General features: G+C 39.1%; 1 protein-coding gene across 2 annotated transcripts in view; it reads left to right on the top strand.

Annotated features, from left to right (window-relative positions):
* The window catches only part of cntn3a.2 (contactin 3a, tandem duplicate 2), a 55,423-nt gene extending 37,809 nt beyond the window's left edge, over window positions 1-17,614 (top strand). For both annotated transcript variants that reach the window (XM_088290183.1, XM_088290182.1), the window contains 10 exons: window positions 1,389-1,506; window positions 5,887-6,045; window positions 8,256-8,405; window positions 8,913-8,983; window positions 9,976-10,210; window positions 10,600-10,709; window positions 12,183-12,369; window positions 14,332-14,444; window positions 15,259-15,427; window positions 17,163-17,614. In XM_088290183.1, the coding sequence (XP_088146309.1) occupies window positions 1,389-1,506; window positions 5,887-6,045; window positions 8,256-8,405; window positions 8,913-8,983; window positions 9,976-10,210; window positions 10,600-10,709; window positions 12,183-12,369; window positions 14,332-14,444; window positions 15,259-15,427; window positions 17,163-17,260 (1,410 nt within the window). In that variant the 3' untranslated portion in view covers window positions 17,261-17,614. The remainder of the gene's footprint in view (window positions 1-1,388; window positions 1,507-5,886; window positions 6,046-8,255; window positions 8,406-8,912; window positions 8,984-9,975; window positions 10,211-10,599; window positions 10,710-12,182; window positions 12,370-14,331; window positions 14,445-15,258; window positions 15,428-17,162) is intronic.
* The last annotated feature ends 1,354 nt before the right edge of the window (window positions 17,615-18,968 follow it).

The raw sequence follows: 18,968 nt of genomic DNA, 5'->3' as shown, positions 1-18,968 counted from the left end.
AGGAAAATGACATTTCTCGCACTATTACAAATCATGAACTTTATTCTTTTTCATCGAAATCACAAGGTTCTGTTTGATTTGACAACCTCAATTGTGTTTTGTAGCCTACTTGAAATGGTTATATTTGGTGAATGTATGACTTTTGGCTGGAAAAGACTCTTTCAACGATTTTTTTGGAAGTCTTCTGTGTTTTCATTATGCTTTACTTTTTGACTATATTATTCATTACATTATTGTTGCAGTTTTGTTACGTCTGCTGTTTCCACAATATCGTGCTACAAAAATAAAAAACATAATTAAGTTAATACATTGAACTATGCACTTCTGAACCAGATGTATGATGAAATGCTATTTTAAATATGTCATCTTAATGTGTTCGATTTTTGACAATACATTTTCAATGCATGTATCAAGAACTGCTATCCTAACCCAACAACAAAGGGTTTGAAGCAAGCAACAAAACAACCACTTGTTGTATTTGTATTTTTCCAGTGCAAAGGGCTTGCTTGCATAAAATTACCTTTCAAGGACAGCACAAAACTGCTGTACAATAAACCAACATCAAGTGCAAGAACAAATTTTGAATTGTTTTTTGCGAAAATTAAATTACTCAAATTGTTAATATTATTAAGATATTACTTTTGTCCTGGACATCATTCTGACTCTGCCCAAAATTATTAGGCCTACTCACACTGTATAATAGAGCATTATATGACCCAGTGTAAGCATAACTAAAACATGTCTGCCATCTAGTGGTGCGTGGTGGTATTACAACCTAAAAATGCTGTCAACGACTGAAGTTCGGCACCCACGGATTTACATATTTGCAGATTTTTAAATCATATTTTTCACGCTTTTTACAGGACTCCCCCCTGCCATTTCTCCCCATTTGTCATGAAAAAAGATTCAATGTTTAACCGCATTTTTGAAGAATGAAAATTAAATAAAAAAACACTTTACTTATTGTTACTTTTTTTAATCAAGGGGCCGCTCAAAGTGTTGTGCGCGCAGGCCGCCAAATCCCATCCCTGCTCTAGATTATATTACAAGCTACCAGGGTCCTTTCAAGTGGTGTCAAAGATTGCCTTTCCTCAAAACACAAACGGAGAAACATGATAGCATGACTTTCAATCTTCAAGCCAGAAGACCCCTATTAACCAAATCAGAATTCACATTACTCTAATTCCTGACTCATGTTGAGCCTTACTGTATATGGGTTGTCACTTTGAAACAGGCCTTTAAAGTAAAATATCTGCAGCATCTGCAAAACCTTTTTATTTGTCATTTAATTTACACCACCTTAAACCTGCCCCACTCCATCCCTTAGTAAGCTGTCACACGCTCTGTAATCTTTCATGCAACATAAAGCTTTCTGTTCTCCTTGCCAGAGAGCTGCAGGAGATCTGATGATCAGGAATATTCAGCTGAACCACACGGGCAAATACATCTGCGTGGTGGACACGGATGTGGAAAGCCTCTCAGCCGTGGCCATATTGATCGTGAAAGGTAAGAGAACGTCTCCACTGCTCTGGATGCGCTAATTAAAACGGGGCTGAGAGCACGGGGTCTTTTTAGAAGCTTCTAGTTGGTAGAAATTAAAAACCCTACCCAACTTTTAAAGTGTGTGTGAAAGCCACAAATTGATCCAAAATACTATTTATGCCCTGCGTGTTGGCAAACTGCTTTGCTGCAAAAATATAAAGCGCAATTTATCTTCGAGGAGACATTATCCGCGCGTGCTTCTCTCTGGGTGCGTATTGTTCACTCAGGCTTTTAAGCTCAAATAGGTTTAGTTTCAGCTACTGAATGGAGGGAGGCTAAATTGCCCAAATTGTCATCAAGTTTGCTCCCCAGGTTTTATTTGCAGTTTTTGTTTGTACTTTGATTCACTTGATTAGGACCGGCTTGTTTGTCTGCCAGCCATCTTTCCTCTATTACGGCTAATAGTCTGCAAACATGACAATAAGGGCGCCATTTGTCATGAACTACATCAGGCTGTACAGACATTTTTTTGTTTAATAGCTGATTTGTATGGCAGCTGGGTGAGAGGAGGTCGGCTTCTCGATTGGATCAATGTGCCAAATTGCGGCGCAAATTGACACTACACAAATGTGTTAAATGCCAAACGAGTGGAGAGAGGATGTTCAGCATGTGAAAAGGTTAGAAGCATGCACCCGTGGGCCACAACATTCGGCACATACATTATACAAGAACTGCAGACGTTATAAACTGTACTGGCTGTATTTTTAGTAACACTGTAACCTAATTAACTTCATACAAGTGTAAACATATCTTTGCCACTGCACTAGTATCATTATGGCATTGAAAGAATTAATCATACCACCTTTTAAGATTTCCAACTGCAAAAAAAACAAAACGTATGACTTTATAAAGACAATAGTAGCCATTTTTGTTTTGACATACGTGATATACTGTATATATAGAATCCATGAATGATTATTATTGCTGATGTAGTTTGCTTTCATGCACATTATCATACAAGACTTTTGTAATATTTAAATCATAATTTAAAAAAAAGTGTGCCTAGCAAAGTAGCCTGGCAGTGTGTGTTTGTCAGGTTGTTGATTCGTTTGAAAGTTACGTTAATCATCTTGCAGTCAAATAGCTGTAATATACGAGGACTAAGTGGAAATAAGGCTTGTTCTTAATAGAAACAATGAAATGTCAAGTGAAGTGAATCCTGCCTGTGACTGCATTATTTATACAGAACATCCTTCTGATGGCAGCTGTCACCAAAGTGTCATTCCACACACACCAAACGGCTTCAAATGTTAGGCAGCAAACCATGAAGCTAGTGGCAACCAAGCGATGTGTCATTTCAGATATTACTTTCCAGTACAACTGCCAGCTGATATGCTGTGCGCAAACCTTGCTACCTTTAAACATGTGGCCAATAACAATGATAGAATATGAAGAAGCTTTTAAACAAAAGATTAGAACACAAAAATGAATTTATATTGCCCACAATGGGGAAATGTTTGGTTTAGAGCAGTAAACTGGACAGCAGCAGTTCTCAAGAATATGAATTTCACAAAATCAAAAGTCCCAAAATATCGACTGCAGTGGTTCTCAACTGTTTTCAAGTCAAAACTCACATTTATATAAGTTAAAAACCACAAAGAGATTGCATTGCTAAAAATTAACCTTTGAAACCACAAAACGACACATGCGTACATCAAAGTGCATGTCAGAGCATAAAATGAAGAGATTTAGCATCTGGTCACAAGTTTACACTCAAATCTTGACACAAATGTCTGCTTTCGAAAAATGTCCCCTGGCACAAGTAATATCATTTCTCACGTATACATGTCATAATAATATTATTTTTCAACTAAAAGCCAAGTCCAACCTGGGATCCACTCAAACATTTTGCTGGCCAGAGAGTTCTCAGTTTATGGCAAAGATCCACTCCTACATTAGCAAAATAACCCAAATTTGTACATGCAGTAAATCAGACCACGCTGGGGTGTAGAATCCATTCCGAAAACGCTAAGCATGGCCCGAACAGACCGCGCCTTCCTGTGCAGCGTAGCTATTTTTACGCCACTGTGTGAACACTTCAATGCATGTCCTTCAAAACCTCGAAACATCGTATCTCGCTGCCGTCATAAACCGAGGATGATCGACAGCATGTACAGCACATATATTTCCGCAATGAAAGAGAACCATAGCAGTACTACTGCATATATAATCCTTTGATGTGAATGACTCACTGTTAAAGAATAGAACGAATATAGAGAACTTACTGCGAATAGGAATAGTACGAAGAAAATGACTAAACGACACTATGCTTCACAAACGGTAATGGAAAGCAGCAAGGAGTCAGTGGCAATGTTTGTGATGGCTGCACAGCACATGGATCAACAACACAGTACATACTGGATATGCAGTTGTGCAAGAAACCAGTAATAACAACTGACAGCAGTGCCGTGACAGCTATACATAAATAAAACATATTCAGAACAGTCTACGTACTATTGAGGGCGGCAGTGGTTGGAAATATCGAACAGCAGAGCGAAGGAAGGACATGCAAAAATGGGAAATGTACTTTTATAAGAACTGCAATTTAGGTTTTGGAGGTTTGTTTGTTTTATACAGAATTATGGTGCTGGGGGAAATTGTTTTGGTTTTGGGAGTTATGACAGGAAGCATGAGCTTGGCAGGGAGTGTCACCAAGATTTGATGTACACAATATGAACATAAATATAGGGAAACCTGGCCATTGCAACTGCAGTGTGAAAAATTCGATGCATCCTCTGTCCGCTCCAACAGCGGCCATTCCTCTGTGAGGACTTTCTTTAAGACGTTAACGGGTGTTTCTGTGGGAATTCCATCCAAAGGATAAGTTGTAAGGTCACCATGGCTTGAAATTTATCCCAAATTATCTCCCATGATTCAGTGATTAATTGTTAAAAGACGTATCTGGTTATTTTTTACTGTAATGTGTACATTGAACTTGGAATTCAAGAATTAGGAGGCTGGCTCAATCGTGAATGTCTCATTCATTTCATTTGAACACAGCACGAGGTACGTTTTTACAATGTTCTCATTGCACTGAAGGTCAAAGATTTTTTTCTCTGAGCACTCCAGAATGATCATCGCTCCCTCCCCGGGTCCTCCTAATTATACCTACCATGGAAGTGTTTTTGAAACCACTCTAGTTAGTACTTCACAAACACTCCACTGTGGCATGTCGGCCCATGGGAAGGTCAGTGCTTTAAGACGAAACCATGTGGATGAGTTCTCAAATTGTTGTCATTGTCCCTGTCCTCTAGACATGACAATTTGATCATCTCACCCTGGTTCTAAGAGTCATTTTTCAAATATTTTCTATATTGCAATGCAATTTATTCTCATGCTTTCCCAAAGATCTAAAAAAAATATTCCCTTATTAAGCAATAAGCACATAGTTGTTTTTTGGAACAGTGTCAGCTCGCTTTTGCTTCATCCAACAAAATGTAATTAAGAAAATGGAGAATTGAGTGTTGATTGCTTTTGACTCTCCATTATTATTTATTAGCAAAGCTTTATGTTATTTTTTCGTATCAAGATCCCTAATTAGTTTTACTCAGATCAATCTCTCTGTTTTAAGTATAAGTGTATGCCAGCGGGGTGAAGAACACGAGGTTAATGCGGAAATACTTTACTTCACCGAGGATGGAGGTTGAGTGTACAACTTCAGTATACCACAAAATCTATTGTTTGCTTGTTAAAAAGATTTAACCCCTTTAATAATTAGAGTATATCATTTGCTTCTGTTTAAGAGCCACTTTAGTGTGTGAGCCGCGGCCCGAGGCGTTGTTATTCTGCGGTGCACCTCATAGCTCTCTAGTGGTCTATTATTTCTGATGAGCTGACACCTTCATTAGAACAGGAAACAGCAGATGAGGATGAAACACTCCTCAAAAGAAGGAGTAATAGAAATAAATGATTAAATGCTGATCCTTCTCAACTATGAGACCCTTTTTCATCTTTAACTTTCTTTTTTTTTTTTTTTTTTTACGTGACTCGCGGCATCTACTCGTGTCTGCTATTTCATCGATCAATTACCAGGAGGACCATGAAAGGGAAGTATTGCAGCTTGAGTGAATATTGGGGGGATAAATTGTGAATTCAATTTTAATTCCTTGTGAAGGGCATCGCCTCTCTTCGAACTCAAAACTTAAGAAATATTTCCCCTTGGTAATATCGATTAAAAGGTGTTAAGGCTTTCGGCTAAAGGCTGACAATCACCGGAGGAAATATTTTATTCATGCCAACACGTTCCTTAGAGCTATGTGAGTGCACGCATGTACACCCATGTTGTGTAGTACTGCCGGCGTGCGTACCTCTTAATGTGTGTGTGTGTCGTTGTGATCGAGCCAGGCCCGCCCAGCCCACCAGACTCTGTGACAGTGGAGGAGGTGACAGACAGCACTGCCCAGTTGGTGTGGACCCCCGGACGGGACAACGGGAGCCCCCTCATCAATTACATCGTTCAGACCAGAACGCTTTTCACTGTGGGCTGGCAAAGGGTTAGCACTGGTAGGAAACCCTTCAAAGAAACGTTTATTTAATTGCACACCTATTCAGACATCTTGGGGGCCTCCTAAGAGAGATCCAACTGCTGTATGTGAAGAGGACAGTTAGAGGTCAGCTACACAGGGGGTAGTGCCTTGCTAAATCAATGTGATGGTCAGTAGGGCTCACCAAAACCACTTCACACCTGTGTCAGTCAAACCGGAGTCCTCTCGTCTTCAGGTTAACACTTTGTGAAGGAACCATATTTGCTAACTAAATTGACTTTAGGCGCCTCACTAAACCTGGTCCAAATTTGAGCATTTTCTCACCCTTACAATCAAATTCGGTAAAGCCCTGTTTGTCACATATCGCGTAAAAATTATTCTGAGCGATTATCCTTTGGTGTTGGATATGTTCAGAAGGATTTTGTCTACCCGATCTGTTCAGAGAACACTCATCGTCAACAACTGTAAATGTAACGTAATGCTCTCACAATAATCGCCATCAATATAATATATATATAAATATATATATATATATATATATATGTATATATATATATATGTATATATATATATATATATATATATATATATATATATATATATATATATATATATATATATATATATATATATTAAAGAATAAGACATTTGAAAAAAAAAGCGTTTTAGATACAAGTATCCTCCTGTATTGAAACTTCTTTATTAGGCTGTATTGCTAAATAATGGGAAAATAAATAACTCACATTGAATAATATTGTTCCTCTCAATTCAATGTCACTTAACCATCTACGTTCTTTAACCATTGAGTTGAGGTTATTTTGAGTAAGAAGCAGCGTGCACTGTGGACTGATTGCCTGTTAATCACAGGGCGCGTGGTGTACAGAAAAACAACCATACTCACTCATATCCACCGCAACGGGGCATTTAGAGTTTTTCAATTAGTCATACTGCGAGGAAAATAGAGCATGCAAGCATGGAGGAGAACATGCTAACTTCATACAAGGAGGGCCATGCCTTGGATTTGAATACAGAAACCCTGAAGCCCAGTGATCCCAGTATGGTAGACATTCCAACCACATACATCACAGGGCTTGCCTCTCATGTCAATGCAAATAACATCTCTTCAGGAAATCTGGGATTTTTGTCAGCAACAAGAGGATCTTAGTACCACCACCAACACACAGTGCTCTTGTAACAATAGTGTTTCTGTACCTGTAATTTAAGATGACAAATCTGCTCCCCGTTTACCCCCAAAAAATCTTTGTTGATGAATGCATGCATTTCTATCTTGCAAGCTAGCTTTTGGCCCTGCGATGCATTTGTGATTATGAAAATGAACTGGCCCATGTGATTGGATTGTTGGATGTCAACTCTGTCGGGGACCTTCAAAAGAACCGGGTGGTGGTGAAAAATCATCCATTGCAATAATTTATTCCGGCTCTTGTTACTGTGAAATCTAATCTCAGTACATTGTTTGTTCTAAATTCTCTGTGGCGAATCCTACAGAGGAAAAAGATACAACAATTTAGAAATAGCCTGGACAGGCAAGAAAATAAAAAAGAACAAGTCCCATTATAATACGTAATGCAGCTCTGATCCAGCTCTGTGGAACAAAAGGAGAGAAAAACAGAGTTTGAACTCTGCCTACAGATACCCAATCAAGTGAACACAATCTTACATAATCGAAGCTCACAAATTCACTGTTGGGGATGAAAAACAACAGCTCTTCTGCACTGCACGACAATAAACCTGAACTTCAGTGACCATTCACCAGTCTAGACTCCAATCTGCAACTCGCCTCTCAATCATCCAAATTGTCCCGAGATTATAGAAGGCACAATTGGCCCACAAATCCTAGACCCACAGTCATTAATAGTCCTTTTCACACGCCAACGTAATGTTTTCAGTCACTCACCAGCATCAGTACCGATTCCTAATAATCACACCAAAAACCTCTGATGGTATTCTCACACAAAGTATTAAACTGTTTCTATCCCTGATAGCGAGTCAATCACGGGACACATAGAAACAAACAAACACTTGCCACACTTACACCTTATTTTTGAGTCTTCAATGAACATGTGTTTTGGGAATTTGTGAGAAGGCCAGAGTAACTCACGCAAACATGAAGAGAGCACGCAAACTCCACCGAGGAAGGCCAGATATTCCAATTTGTATCCTTTTGTGAGGTTGCGTGACATGCTTAATTGTCGTTTGTTTTTTTTTTAGTTCCCGAGACAATTGATGGGAGCACGCTGACAGCCACTGTGGTGGACCTTAATGCCTGGGTGGAGTATGAGTTTCGGGTATTGGCTAGAAACAGTGTCGGAGTTGGAGAACCCAGCCCTGTGTCAGTCAAGACAAGAACAGAGGATGCAGGTACATAATGTAATCGGAGTAAAAACAAAAAACAAGTGTGTCTTTGTCAGCATCGGTTTGTCTAATTATGCGTCAGGGCAACTTCCTTGTCAATTTTTGTTACGATCTGAATTAGTTTTTTAAGATGAATACTCTCTATATTCTTATTAGATTTTTTTCCATTTATGTCAAAATCAATCATTTATACTGGGCCATTTTTTTATATTTATTAAAGTGATTGTTTACCTCAAAAAAAAAGTTTTATCCAGACCTGATCATGAATAGTAGCAATTAAAATCCAACATTTAAAAACCCATTAAAAATATTCAGAGCCTAATAAATGCCCTAAGTTTCATCACATCATCACATGAAAAAAAAATAAAATTAAAATTGTGTTCCCTGGAATTCAGAGAACATTTTTATTCTGGTTGAAACTTTACCTCCATGAAGCCTTGGCAGATGTCTCTGCTCTTGTTCTTTTTCAAAAGTTTTGTTTGTGGAGGTGTTGACAAGTTCTCTGTTGTGTAGTCCCTGATGCAGCGCCAGGTGATGTGGGCGGAGGAGGCGGAAGCAGGTCAGAGTTGGTCATCACATGGGAGGTAAGTCATCGATCTTATGTTGTTCATTTTTAATAGATCATAAACCCCTGAAGTGTGACACTCACTCCACACATTTTTTTTCCACGGCTTTGGTTTGTTTACGATTGTTCAACCAGTTGTACTTTGCAATGCAATGGAGTGGCACTGGTAGCTGACAATCATTGTAGCACTTGAATGTAGAGTAAATGTGAAAGCGTTCGGAGCAGTGCCCCAACAGATTTCAGTCTCATTGTATGTTTTATATTGTATATTTAATAGAGAGGATGAGAAAATGAATGTGTCATTATAGTGACTGTCTCTAAGCACTGCTCCTTCAACCATCAGTTTACCAGTCAAAAGCCAATAGTCTCGAAACAGTTTTATTGTTTTTTGGAGCAATTGTGATTGAGCCTTTTGAATTCTGCCTAACAACAAGTAGTCAGACTGAAATCCTGTTGATCTACTTTAACACATGCACAGTTACATTTTTGTATGAGTTCTGCCATGTTGTTTGAGATTCATCATATGGATTGCTGTTGTTTTACAATAAAAAAAGAAACCTGTGCATTAGTTTTCCTGGAATGAAGCCCCACTACTCTAAGTTTCTTTAAACATATAAAAGACAACACTGATTAAATATACCGTCGAGTTTTCTTGTTTTAATTACTAGACCCTGCTGTGCTGAATGTAAGTATAAAAAGGTGAATTGAGTTTATTAAGAAATTCCTCATTGCTGTTAAAATGTCGAGAGCTTCATTGTCATTTTTATGACAGGGGGGGCTCATAAATTTGTTAAGCACCGTGTATAAGGAGAAGCAACGTTTTCATTTGAAAGATACACTGTTGTGAGCTTGGACACTTTTAAAGTCATTTTCTTCATGCCATATTGTCAGGTGGGTCTCAAAAGCAATTTGAGGGTCACACAAAACCGATCGCGTCGGCCCAAGGGCGGGATGAACGTGAGTGGTTTGTATATGTTTTAATATCACTATAGTTTTGTGTTTCAATCTCAGCCTGTCCCTGAAGAACTACAGAATGGCGAAAGCTTTGGTTACATCATTGCTTTCCGCGCCTTTGGAGAAGTCAGCTGGACCCACGTGGCCACCTCTGCCCCTGGCGCATCCCGCTATGTTTACCGCAATGAAAGCATTGCGCCCTTTTCCCCATTCCATGTGAAAGTTGGCACATATAACAGCAAAGGACAGGGCCCCTTCAGCCCCGTGGTCACCATCTACTCTGCAGAAATAGGTAAGCCGATGAGACCCAGAAAAATGTTTGCAAGGCTGCAAAATCTTCTGAATGCCAAAAGAGGACAAAGGTCACAGAAGTGGTTTTGTTGAAAGGGCTTGAGAAAACCACGAGGGCGTGCTGTGCAGGCAAACAAATCCTTATATCGATGATTGAAGAGTGTGGAGATTTTCAAACACAAAGAAGATTGCTTGGAAATATCACATATTTTTAAAACTCGCAATCCACTGACATTTACATTCACGCGCATTGAAAGGTTCGTTCTGCTGGAATATTGCCATCATTTTGAGATGCTACCAATGTAATTCATGTTTGGAAAGACAGATTTATTCTTTGTGCGGACGTAAGACGGCAGCGATGCTAAGTCCGGCTCCTTTTGTCTGCTTCAGAGCCAAGTGGGATGCCAGTGGGAGTTTGGGCCACAAGTGTTTCAGCCTATGAGATCGAAGTGAATTGGCAGGCTCTTTCCTTCACCCCTGAAAGGGTACTCGGCTATGAGGTACGTTTTACTTTATCCAGTTGACAAACAGAAATTGCACGAAATGCAATTCAAGTATTCGTCACCAAGCTGCTCATTTGTTGCCCAGGAAACGCTTGGTTCAGCTTGGCTGCTACTCGAGCTGAAATTATATAGCGCTTTGTACGATTGTGACAGACATGACAGACTGTTTGCACCGGAACAAAAGAAAATTGCCTGCCCGTACTTTTCACCGTGGCTGTCAATTACAGGGTAACATAGTCAATACAGTGGCCGCACACAACACTGGATCTCATGTCAAAATGCTGAAAAGCGCCATTGCCACAAATAAACGTCTTTATGCTCTCAAAGGTTTTGAGTTAAAAAAACACCAAGAATTTGTCACCCACCCAAATCTGGCAGCGTGATTTCCAACCTACCACCAAAAAGCTCGTGTTGAATTCAAAAACATGTATGAATGTATGCAAACAAAAGTGCAACGTAAGTTGAATGACTTACTATTTGAATTTTAATCCAAATGTAGCGTAGGCTATGCTTCCATGAGTGATAATAAATCACTTACTCTTTAGATTATGCAAAAAATTCATTTTTATCACAGTTATTACTATCCAGAGATGGGATTTAGAGGTCTGAATCCACAGATTGTGATGATGTGGCTTTATTGCATAAAAAAAAAAAAAAAAAAAAAAAAACATATTTGATTAAAGTTGTCCATCACATAAGGTTTCTTTTGGTGCCATTTCATATCTAAGGGGGCAAATGGTAGTTTAATTTCTTTCAGTGTTATTGTCTGAATGTGGGAAAACATCAGTGTGTTCTTTGTGAGACTGTCACAATACCATAATATGAGAGTATTTATTAAAAAAATGTTGTGCTTTAAAGTTGACCCTTTATGATACGACTAGAGTGTTGATTTTTTTTTTTTAAGTAAGATGCATGAAATTAACTATATGTGTGTCTGCGAAACTACTTTTTTTTGCAAATACTTCTACACTATTCAGTATCTATCCAGATTAAAATGTCCAGAAGGTCATATTTCTATAACTGGAAAAATAATGTCATTGAAATATTGTTTTGATTAAAAAACTAATTTTGATTAAATAGAGTTTTGGCCCTTCTGAGATATGCTTTGGTGATCCGACGTGACACAATTGGACTACTGCGTCCATCTTATTTAATGGGTTAATATCTCTGAAAATCTATGAACTTATCCCAATCATTTTTGGCTCATACTTACTGCTCTTCTGTTTGCTGGTGAAATAAGACGTTCTTCCAAATAAGATCAAATAAAGTCCGCCCGACTAACATCTCAGCAGATGGCTCAGTTGCTGTGATCTCTCTTTAGACGATACAGGGATCATTTAACGATACCACACGCTGACACATCCACAACAAACAGACTTAACGGTTTTGTACCACGCGTAAAATGAGATGCTTTTGACCATTGACTTCAAGTCGTAACAGTTTGATTCGATCAATCGATGTCCCATATAGGTGGTGTACTGGGAAGACGACACAAAACCAGAGACCATGGGGAAGGTTCGCGTCCCGTGGAACCACACCTCGGTTACAGTTAGCGGCTTGGCAGGGCACACGCAGTATTTCCTGACTGTCAGCGCCTTCAACACAGCGGGCACCGGCCCCTTCCTTCCTGCAATCAATGTTACCACGAAAAAACCTCGTAAGTCTTCGAGACACCCCGCCGCTCTGCTGCTTGATTATGTTTACACTTGGATGATTATCTCGAGGTACAAACTATGGATGGTGCTGTGCTCTGTTTGTCCCTCCGTGTTGGTTTTTGATGTATTCAGCTATGTCAGGGAAGATAAAGTCAATTACTGAGTACATCCACTGTATTCCCAGTGCAAGGATGACTTACTCGATATATTTGGCCATTAGAAAAGTGTCATACAAATTTTCCCTTCTTCTCCCGTACCTTGCTGCCCACCTCTCATGGCATGTTCACGTCTGCCTGGCCTTTGTTATATAATGTTACCTTACTGCAATTTTCCTGATTCTGCAGATTAATTATTTGAGTTGATCTGTTTATTTCTATTGTGCAACAATCAATGAGAATCACAAATGTGCTTATGCATTATTAATTATTTGACACACACTGAATATTGTATGTTCATTTTTTGTGAAATGCAGAGGACAAAACATGTATAACCGGAGAGAGGAGCCATCAAATTAATTACCGTCTATAACACAATTTGCAAAAGTTGATTGCCGTGTTTAGGACATTGTATCTCTGTCTGTATAAAGTGGCTATTAAACAATTTTACAGCAAGCACCAAAACGAAAAATACTTACTGCTCTCCATACGACCATCATGAATGTAGTAGATCGAACTGTTTATCAAAAATGAGGCGGTGGTTTTGTTCCTTCAAAGTCTATTTTTGTTATCCACTTATGCACCGTTTGAAAATGAAGCAGTACTCTAAAATGTTTGAAAATTAAAAAAGATTGTGACTGAAATGATTATTTAATTAATACTTAAATATAATTTAAAACGTTTTAAGATTTAATTTGCTGGAACTTAAAATTTAAAACAACCTAACTGTACTTAGACTGATTCTTTTGTCGACGTCGGACTTTTGTATGTCTTGCCGCATAGTGTGACATATCCTCCGTCGTTTTTCGTCATAGAAACAATGACGGGAGACTGGACATGGCACGTACATCCAAAATTACAAAAAAAAGGAACAGACCGTAGGGAGGAATTATTGTAAAGTATATGTAACATTTCAACTCATGCTACGTATGCTAACTGCTTCAAAAGTAGCTGATTAGCAAACTAATTCTTTTTGGAGAATAGACAGTCTATACTGCCTTCTCCCCTGGCATCCATACTCTTTATTTATATATTTATTTATTTTTATTCTTTTATTTTCCTAGCCGAGAACAAACGCACATGCCCAAAATGTCGTTGTCGACATGACTTTGTCAGCCACATGTCCTTCCTCCCCAACAGACCCGGACGATGGACATAATTTTGGGTAGTTACGGACTTGTAGTGTGACGTCTCGCCAGGTCCAAGAGACAGAACGATATTATCTTTAAGTCTGACAGAGCAAATGACAAAAAACGTCACGCAGGCTGAGAAGGCACAAGTAGTAGAGTCCCTACATTATCGCCACAGAGTCAAAAGCTACTTTTAAACTAGAAAATATGGATGCAAATCCTTGGCAATGAAAGCTGAATTAATCATGTGACATGCTCTAAGTTGTGAGACAGTTTTGGTATAACTTGTTTTGATAGAACTGTACAGTAGTTCTCTGACTGGCAGGTGACGTTCCAACTGGCTGCGTTTCCGGCTTCTCTGTATTGGAATTGCATAATGTAATTCCTCCTTTTTTGTTGTGTTCCCAAATTATGCTCGCTCGCTTATTTTGCACTGCAGCTTTCCAAATGTGTGTCACAGTTTCTATCAAGCGGGAACAGAGCTACCACATTTTTATGTGTTCTAGTATTTGATAATTGATTCTTGAAATTTAGGAATATATTCATTTAGACCTATATCACAATGATTTCTCTCACCAAAATATTTTGCTCACTCTTATTTGATCCTTTCTTCATTGCGATTACAGTGCGTCTTGTCATTTGTGTCAATTTCTAACTTTGCAAATGTATGACGTCACAGCACCATCTCAACCACCGCTAGATATTGAATGGACTCTAATTGGCTCCCAACTTTCGCTCTACTGGGAGCCTGTGGTGGCACTGGAGTCCGAGTCAGAAGTTACAGGTTACCAAGTGAGTTATTACACGTTAACACTGCCATGTACAATGCTTAACACATTTATTAGATTACCACCAAAGATACGCTTTATGACACAATTTAGCTAAATTAACAACTTTGGTTCAGTGTTCAGTTCTTTCTCAGTGATGGTGGGAATGGGGCTGTGAACAATTGTTTGTCTCTTTATGTGCCTTGACTGGCAAGCAGCCCAGGCTGTAGTTAGCCCTTTGCCTCGCATTAGGTGGAATAGGCCTCAGCTCCCCCACGATACTGAACAAGATATGCAGATTTAAAAAAAAAAAAATGATACATCGTGGGTAATTTAAAGTATGTCTGATTATCCCAAAAATCCATTTCTGATGTTCTAGTAAACTAACGTATTTTTTCTTTCTAGCAGAAGCCTAGAGATTTTGTGCGAACACTTCTTGCTATTTTGAACTGTTCTTAATTCCCTCCACCTTGTCTAAGTCCCCAATTCCAGCTGAAGAAACACTTTTACAACAGCGGCTTTAAATTGTGGCAGCTTCATGCTCACACCCAATTAACATGAGTTTGAGTGTGACTGGTTAATTCTGAGCACAGCAAAATCACAGTTGTAAATGGGTGTGCACAACCACATTGTTTCAGGTTTATATTTTTATTTCCCCTTCTCCATTTTTTATTGAATTTGATTTGTACGGGTTCTATTTATCGCATTATCACATCAATGGTGAAAAAAGTCAACACAAAATCCTTCCTTTTGAATAGGGTTTTTTTAGTCTTATATTTATTTGTTTGTAAGTGTATAGGTGTAAGTGTATACATTTCACCCACCTTTTTCCTATTCAGTTGTCATACAGAAGAAGTCAACTCAAAGATGTAAACACGCTCACAACAACCAATTCAACAGCTGAGCTGATGCTACCCAAGGTCGACGATGAATACATCATTCACATTCAGTCCCTGAGTGAAGGAGGCCTGGGTCCTGCTTCAGATGCCATTCGAGTCCACCAGTTTAGTAAGCACCTTCTTTCACCTTTGAGTGGTTCAAGGGAACAGCCTTTGCACTTGCATGAAAGGGAAACATTGACAGCTATACTTTTATTTTCCAACAATAAATGCGATATGTTATTTCAGTGTTTAATGCCTCCTAGCACTGAGCACGCTGGCCATGACATGAGGAAAAGCCAGGTCCTCAGTCCAAAAGATCTCTGTTTTTCTCTTATTCAGCCACTTTCCAAATGTCACTTCACACTTTTTATAGAAGAAAATTTGGTCCTGAGTTCACACAACATTGCTTGAGTCCCCATCCGACTCAGTGGGCTCAAACCGCTTTATATTGGGCAGAATATTTCTGCACAATTCATCTCTGTCGCAAGCTGATTTTCTCAATTACCACATGAAATTACCGTCCTGTGTGACTTCACAGGGGCTCGTCTTCAAGTGTCGATGCTCATTTACATTTAAAACTGCCTTTTATATTCACTCTCCAAAGAACAGCAGTTGAGATATAAGTCTAAATATAAATAAAAATGGATTTCTTTATATGCTCCTACCTTTCAGTAACTGGCATGGGAGGGAAAGCTTATGGGAAAGTAGGCATTTTTAATCCTAGATGAAATGTAGAGCACAGATGTAATGAGTCTGAGAAAATTGTGTGAATAGGATTATGAAATTTTGATTTTTTTTTCTAATAATATGACCAAAACAATTTGTTCTAAGTAAAATATTGTAATAACATGAGGAACATTTAGATTATTATTATTATTATTATTATTATTATTATTGTTATGTCCCAACTTTTTTATCATTGGAATTCATCTGATTTTACTCTAGTATTTATACTTTTTTCTCCGAGTGTGGCTCTAATACTCTTTTATTCACAAGATGCCGACCAAGACTGAATAAACGCTTTCAATCCAGTCGTGTAAAATTGCACACTCAAAGGTCTGTGCCAAATGCCACACCGAAAGCTATTTTTCCGCCACCCTCTATTGGCTGGGTCTGGCAGGTCACTCTCCAAGCAAAAATTGTAATCAAGTCTATGGATTTGCACAACATTTGAATGGGTTACTCCCTGGCCTATGCATCAACAATCTTTTTAATTATCAGTGGAAATTAGAGGTGTGCAGCTCACTAATAAAATAATTTTTTTAAGTATCTTGATACATGGGGTACCGTACAAATCAGGAACAGTAAATTTTCAAGTGGAACGATTCGGGTCCTTTCGATTCAGTTGGATTATGTCACAACATGTCAAAACTGTCAAAAGGCCAAACTATTCAAATTAATTTGATTCGAAGAAACAAACAAATCATGAGCATCATCAAGCTGTTTTTTTTTCTAGTCGTGCGCCTCGCATTAAGACGATTGTATTACATTTTTTTAGACACATGACGTACAATATTTTGCGATTCAAATTGGCTTGCACCCCATATTGGTTACTCCCCTTGTGGTTTGCTGTGTGAACTAATGAACAAACCTAGAAACATTTGCCTGTCAAAGTGTGTTAATTTGACAAGCACATACTGCCAACAGATTGTTTCCTTTTTATGCAAACTGCCACTATAGTGCAGCAATTCGCTTCGACTACCAAGATTGGCCAGCCCAATTCAAATCCTTAGAAAGCATAATTTCCCGTGGTTTTAACCATCTGTCATTGTATCTTCCAGTTCTACCTGTGAGATATCACATCTAAACAGGAACTGATTATCTTTTTTAACATCACTTTATACCTTTTGTGTGTGCTACAGGTATGAGTGCTCGCGGCTCGAGAGCCTTGAATGCGGATGCATCGCTGCCCTCCCTGCTCCTCGCCATTGCAATATCAACATTCAGGTCGACACTGTGATGCATTTGCTCTGTTTTTTTTGGTTTTTTTTACATTTTAAGGCGTGTCTTTTTTGTTTTTTTGGAGATGTTTTGCGGGCATGAGGTAGAAGAGGAGTAGAAGCAACGTCCGTCTCCATTTCAGCGTTTTGTTTCTTCTCTACTCTAGAATGATGCAGATGCCTTACTTCCATTCATGTGCCAAAGTAGTTTCAGCCTTCCTCTCAATATCGTTACACAGATTCTCATTGATGAAGATCTTTGTGTTTTCCGGACAACCGCAATGAGAACTGGTGTTTTGTATTTCGGGTTTTTTTTTTCCTTTCTGAATTGGCAAGCAGGAGCACAATCCTTCACACGCGTCCGTGCCTTTCAAGCTCATTGACAGAGGAGAACGACACTTACAGCCATCTTCATCTTTACTTGCTTGTTGGCGGTCCCATCCCAGATTCCAACTCATAAAAGTCAATTTACCTTGTGTGATTTGATTATGGAGCGCTCCGTTTAGCATGAGGGCTCCTCAAGGTTTTTATGCTTCAGAGCAGTCCTTGTGCTTTCCTGCAAACTGATGGATTGGACTTTACTGTGCATTTACCAAGACTGCATCTGCAGGGAGATTGAGTCAGAGAGGTTTCCAAGTACCACGGCAGTGCGAAAACAATCAGACTTTACTATAGTTTTGGTTGGTGGATCGATACATCACGAGGTAACTCAAACAAATTGTTGCCACTTTATATGACAGCACTTGTGGATAAATATTGAGGGATCACAATTAAACATTATTACCAAAATAATGACTAGGTCATGTGCTGATGTATTTTTGAGCATGTGTACACTTTGGGCTAAAAACAAATTGTCATTGCTAGAATTTGTAAGCAAGCATTCAGTGTCTGTTAAGTCTGGTAAACAATGGTCAATATATTGTAACCATGTGGAAGGCCTTGGTATTACTGTGGGTATTCGGTAATATGGAATACAATGAGAACAAAAGAGAGAAGAATTCATTAGAAATTGGGCAGATAATTATTTGGAAGTCATGTTTTTCATTTCTTTCTTCATCACACCATAACTTTTTTTTTTTTACTTTAACCGCGCTACCGTCAATTCTAAATCACAGTTGGTCACCGCTATTTTAGGACCATCAGTAAAAAAATGTTTACAAGGGCAACAGCACACAATGTTATTAATTGAGAAACTATTTGGGCCACAAATATGAATTATTGTACTATTATCGCTGCTTCTCGTGCTTCAAGTTGGCGCCTGTCAGGGCAGGCCACTTTGGCCTGTCCACAGAAGTGGACAAGGGAGGGGATGTTGTACTTGATGAACAAGTCATCTCACGCCTCCCTGTGCACCTTGGGAAGAGGGCCCAGGAGAGGGCTTCCCGCCGGGGCTTCCAGTCTTGGATGCTGGCCCTCAGCACCGCAAAAGCGAAGCTCTTGCGACAGACAACCTTTAATTACAAAAGCCAGCTGGCGACTGATATAATACTGCACGGTCACGCTGACATTCCTCTAATGTGGATGGGATTAACGCGTGAATGTGTGCCGCAAAACATTATTTGCTGAAGGTCGTCCTTGCTTTTCAGGGCAGTGACGGTTTAGGTGACGGCTGTAAATTGTTTCCGTCTGCGCTTATTCCGTCAGTGTGTCAAAGTCGTCAGAGTCCATCGGTGACGATCTGATAGAATGACAACAACTGGATAATTCTAACATATTGTTGGCGTCAGG

Source organism: Idiotropiscis lumnitzeri, chromosome 3, assembly GCF_059441095.1.
Source record: "Idiotropiscis lumnitzeri isolate Australia: NSW breed Sydney's pygmy pipehorse chromosome 3, RoL_Ilum_1.0, whole genome shotgun sequence".
Classification (NCBI taxonomy): Eukaryota; Metazoa; Chordata; class Actinopteri; order Syngnathiformes; family Syngnathidae; genus Idiotropiscis; species Idiotropiscis lumnitzeri.
This window is presented reverse-complemented; position numbering and strand designations above follow the sequence as displayed.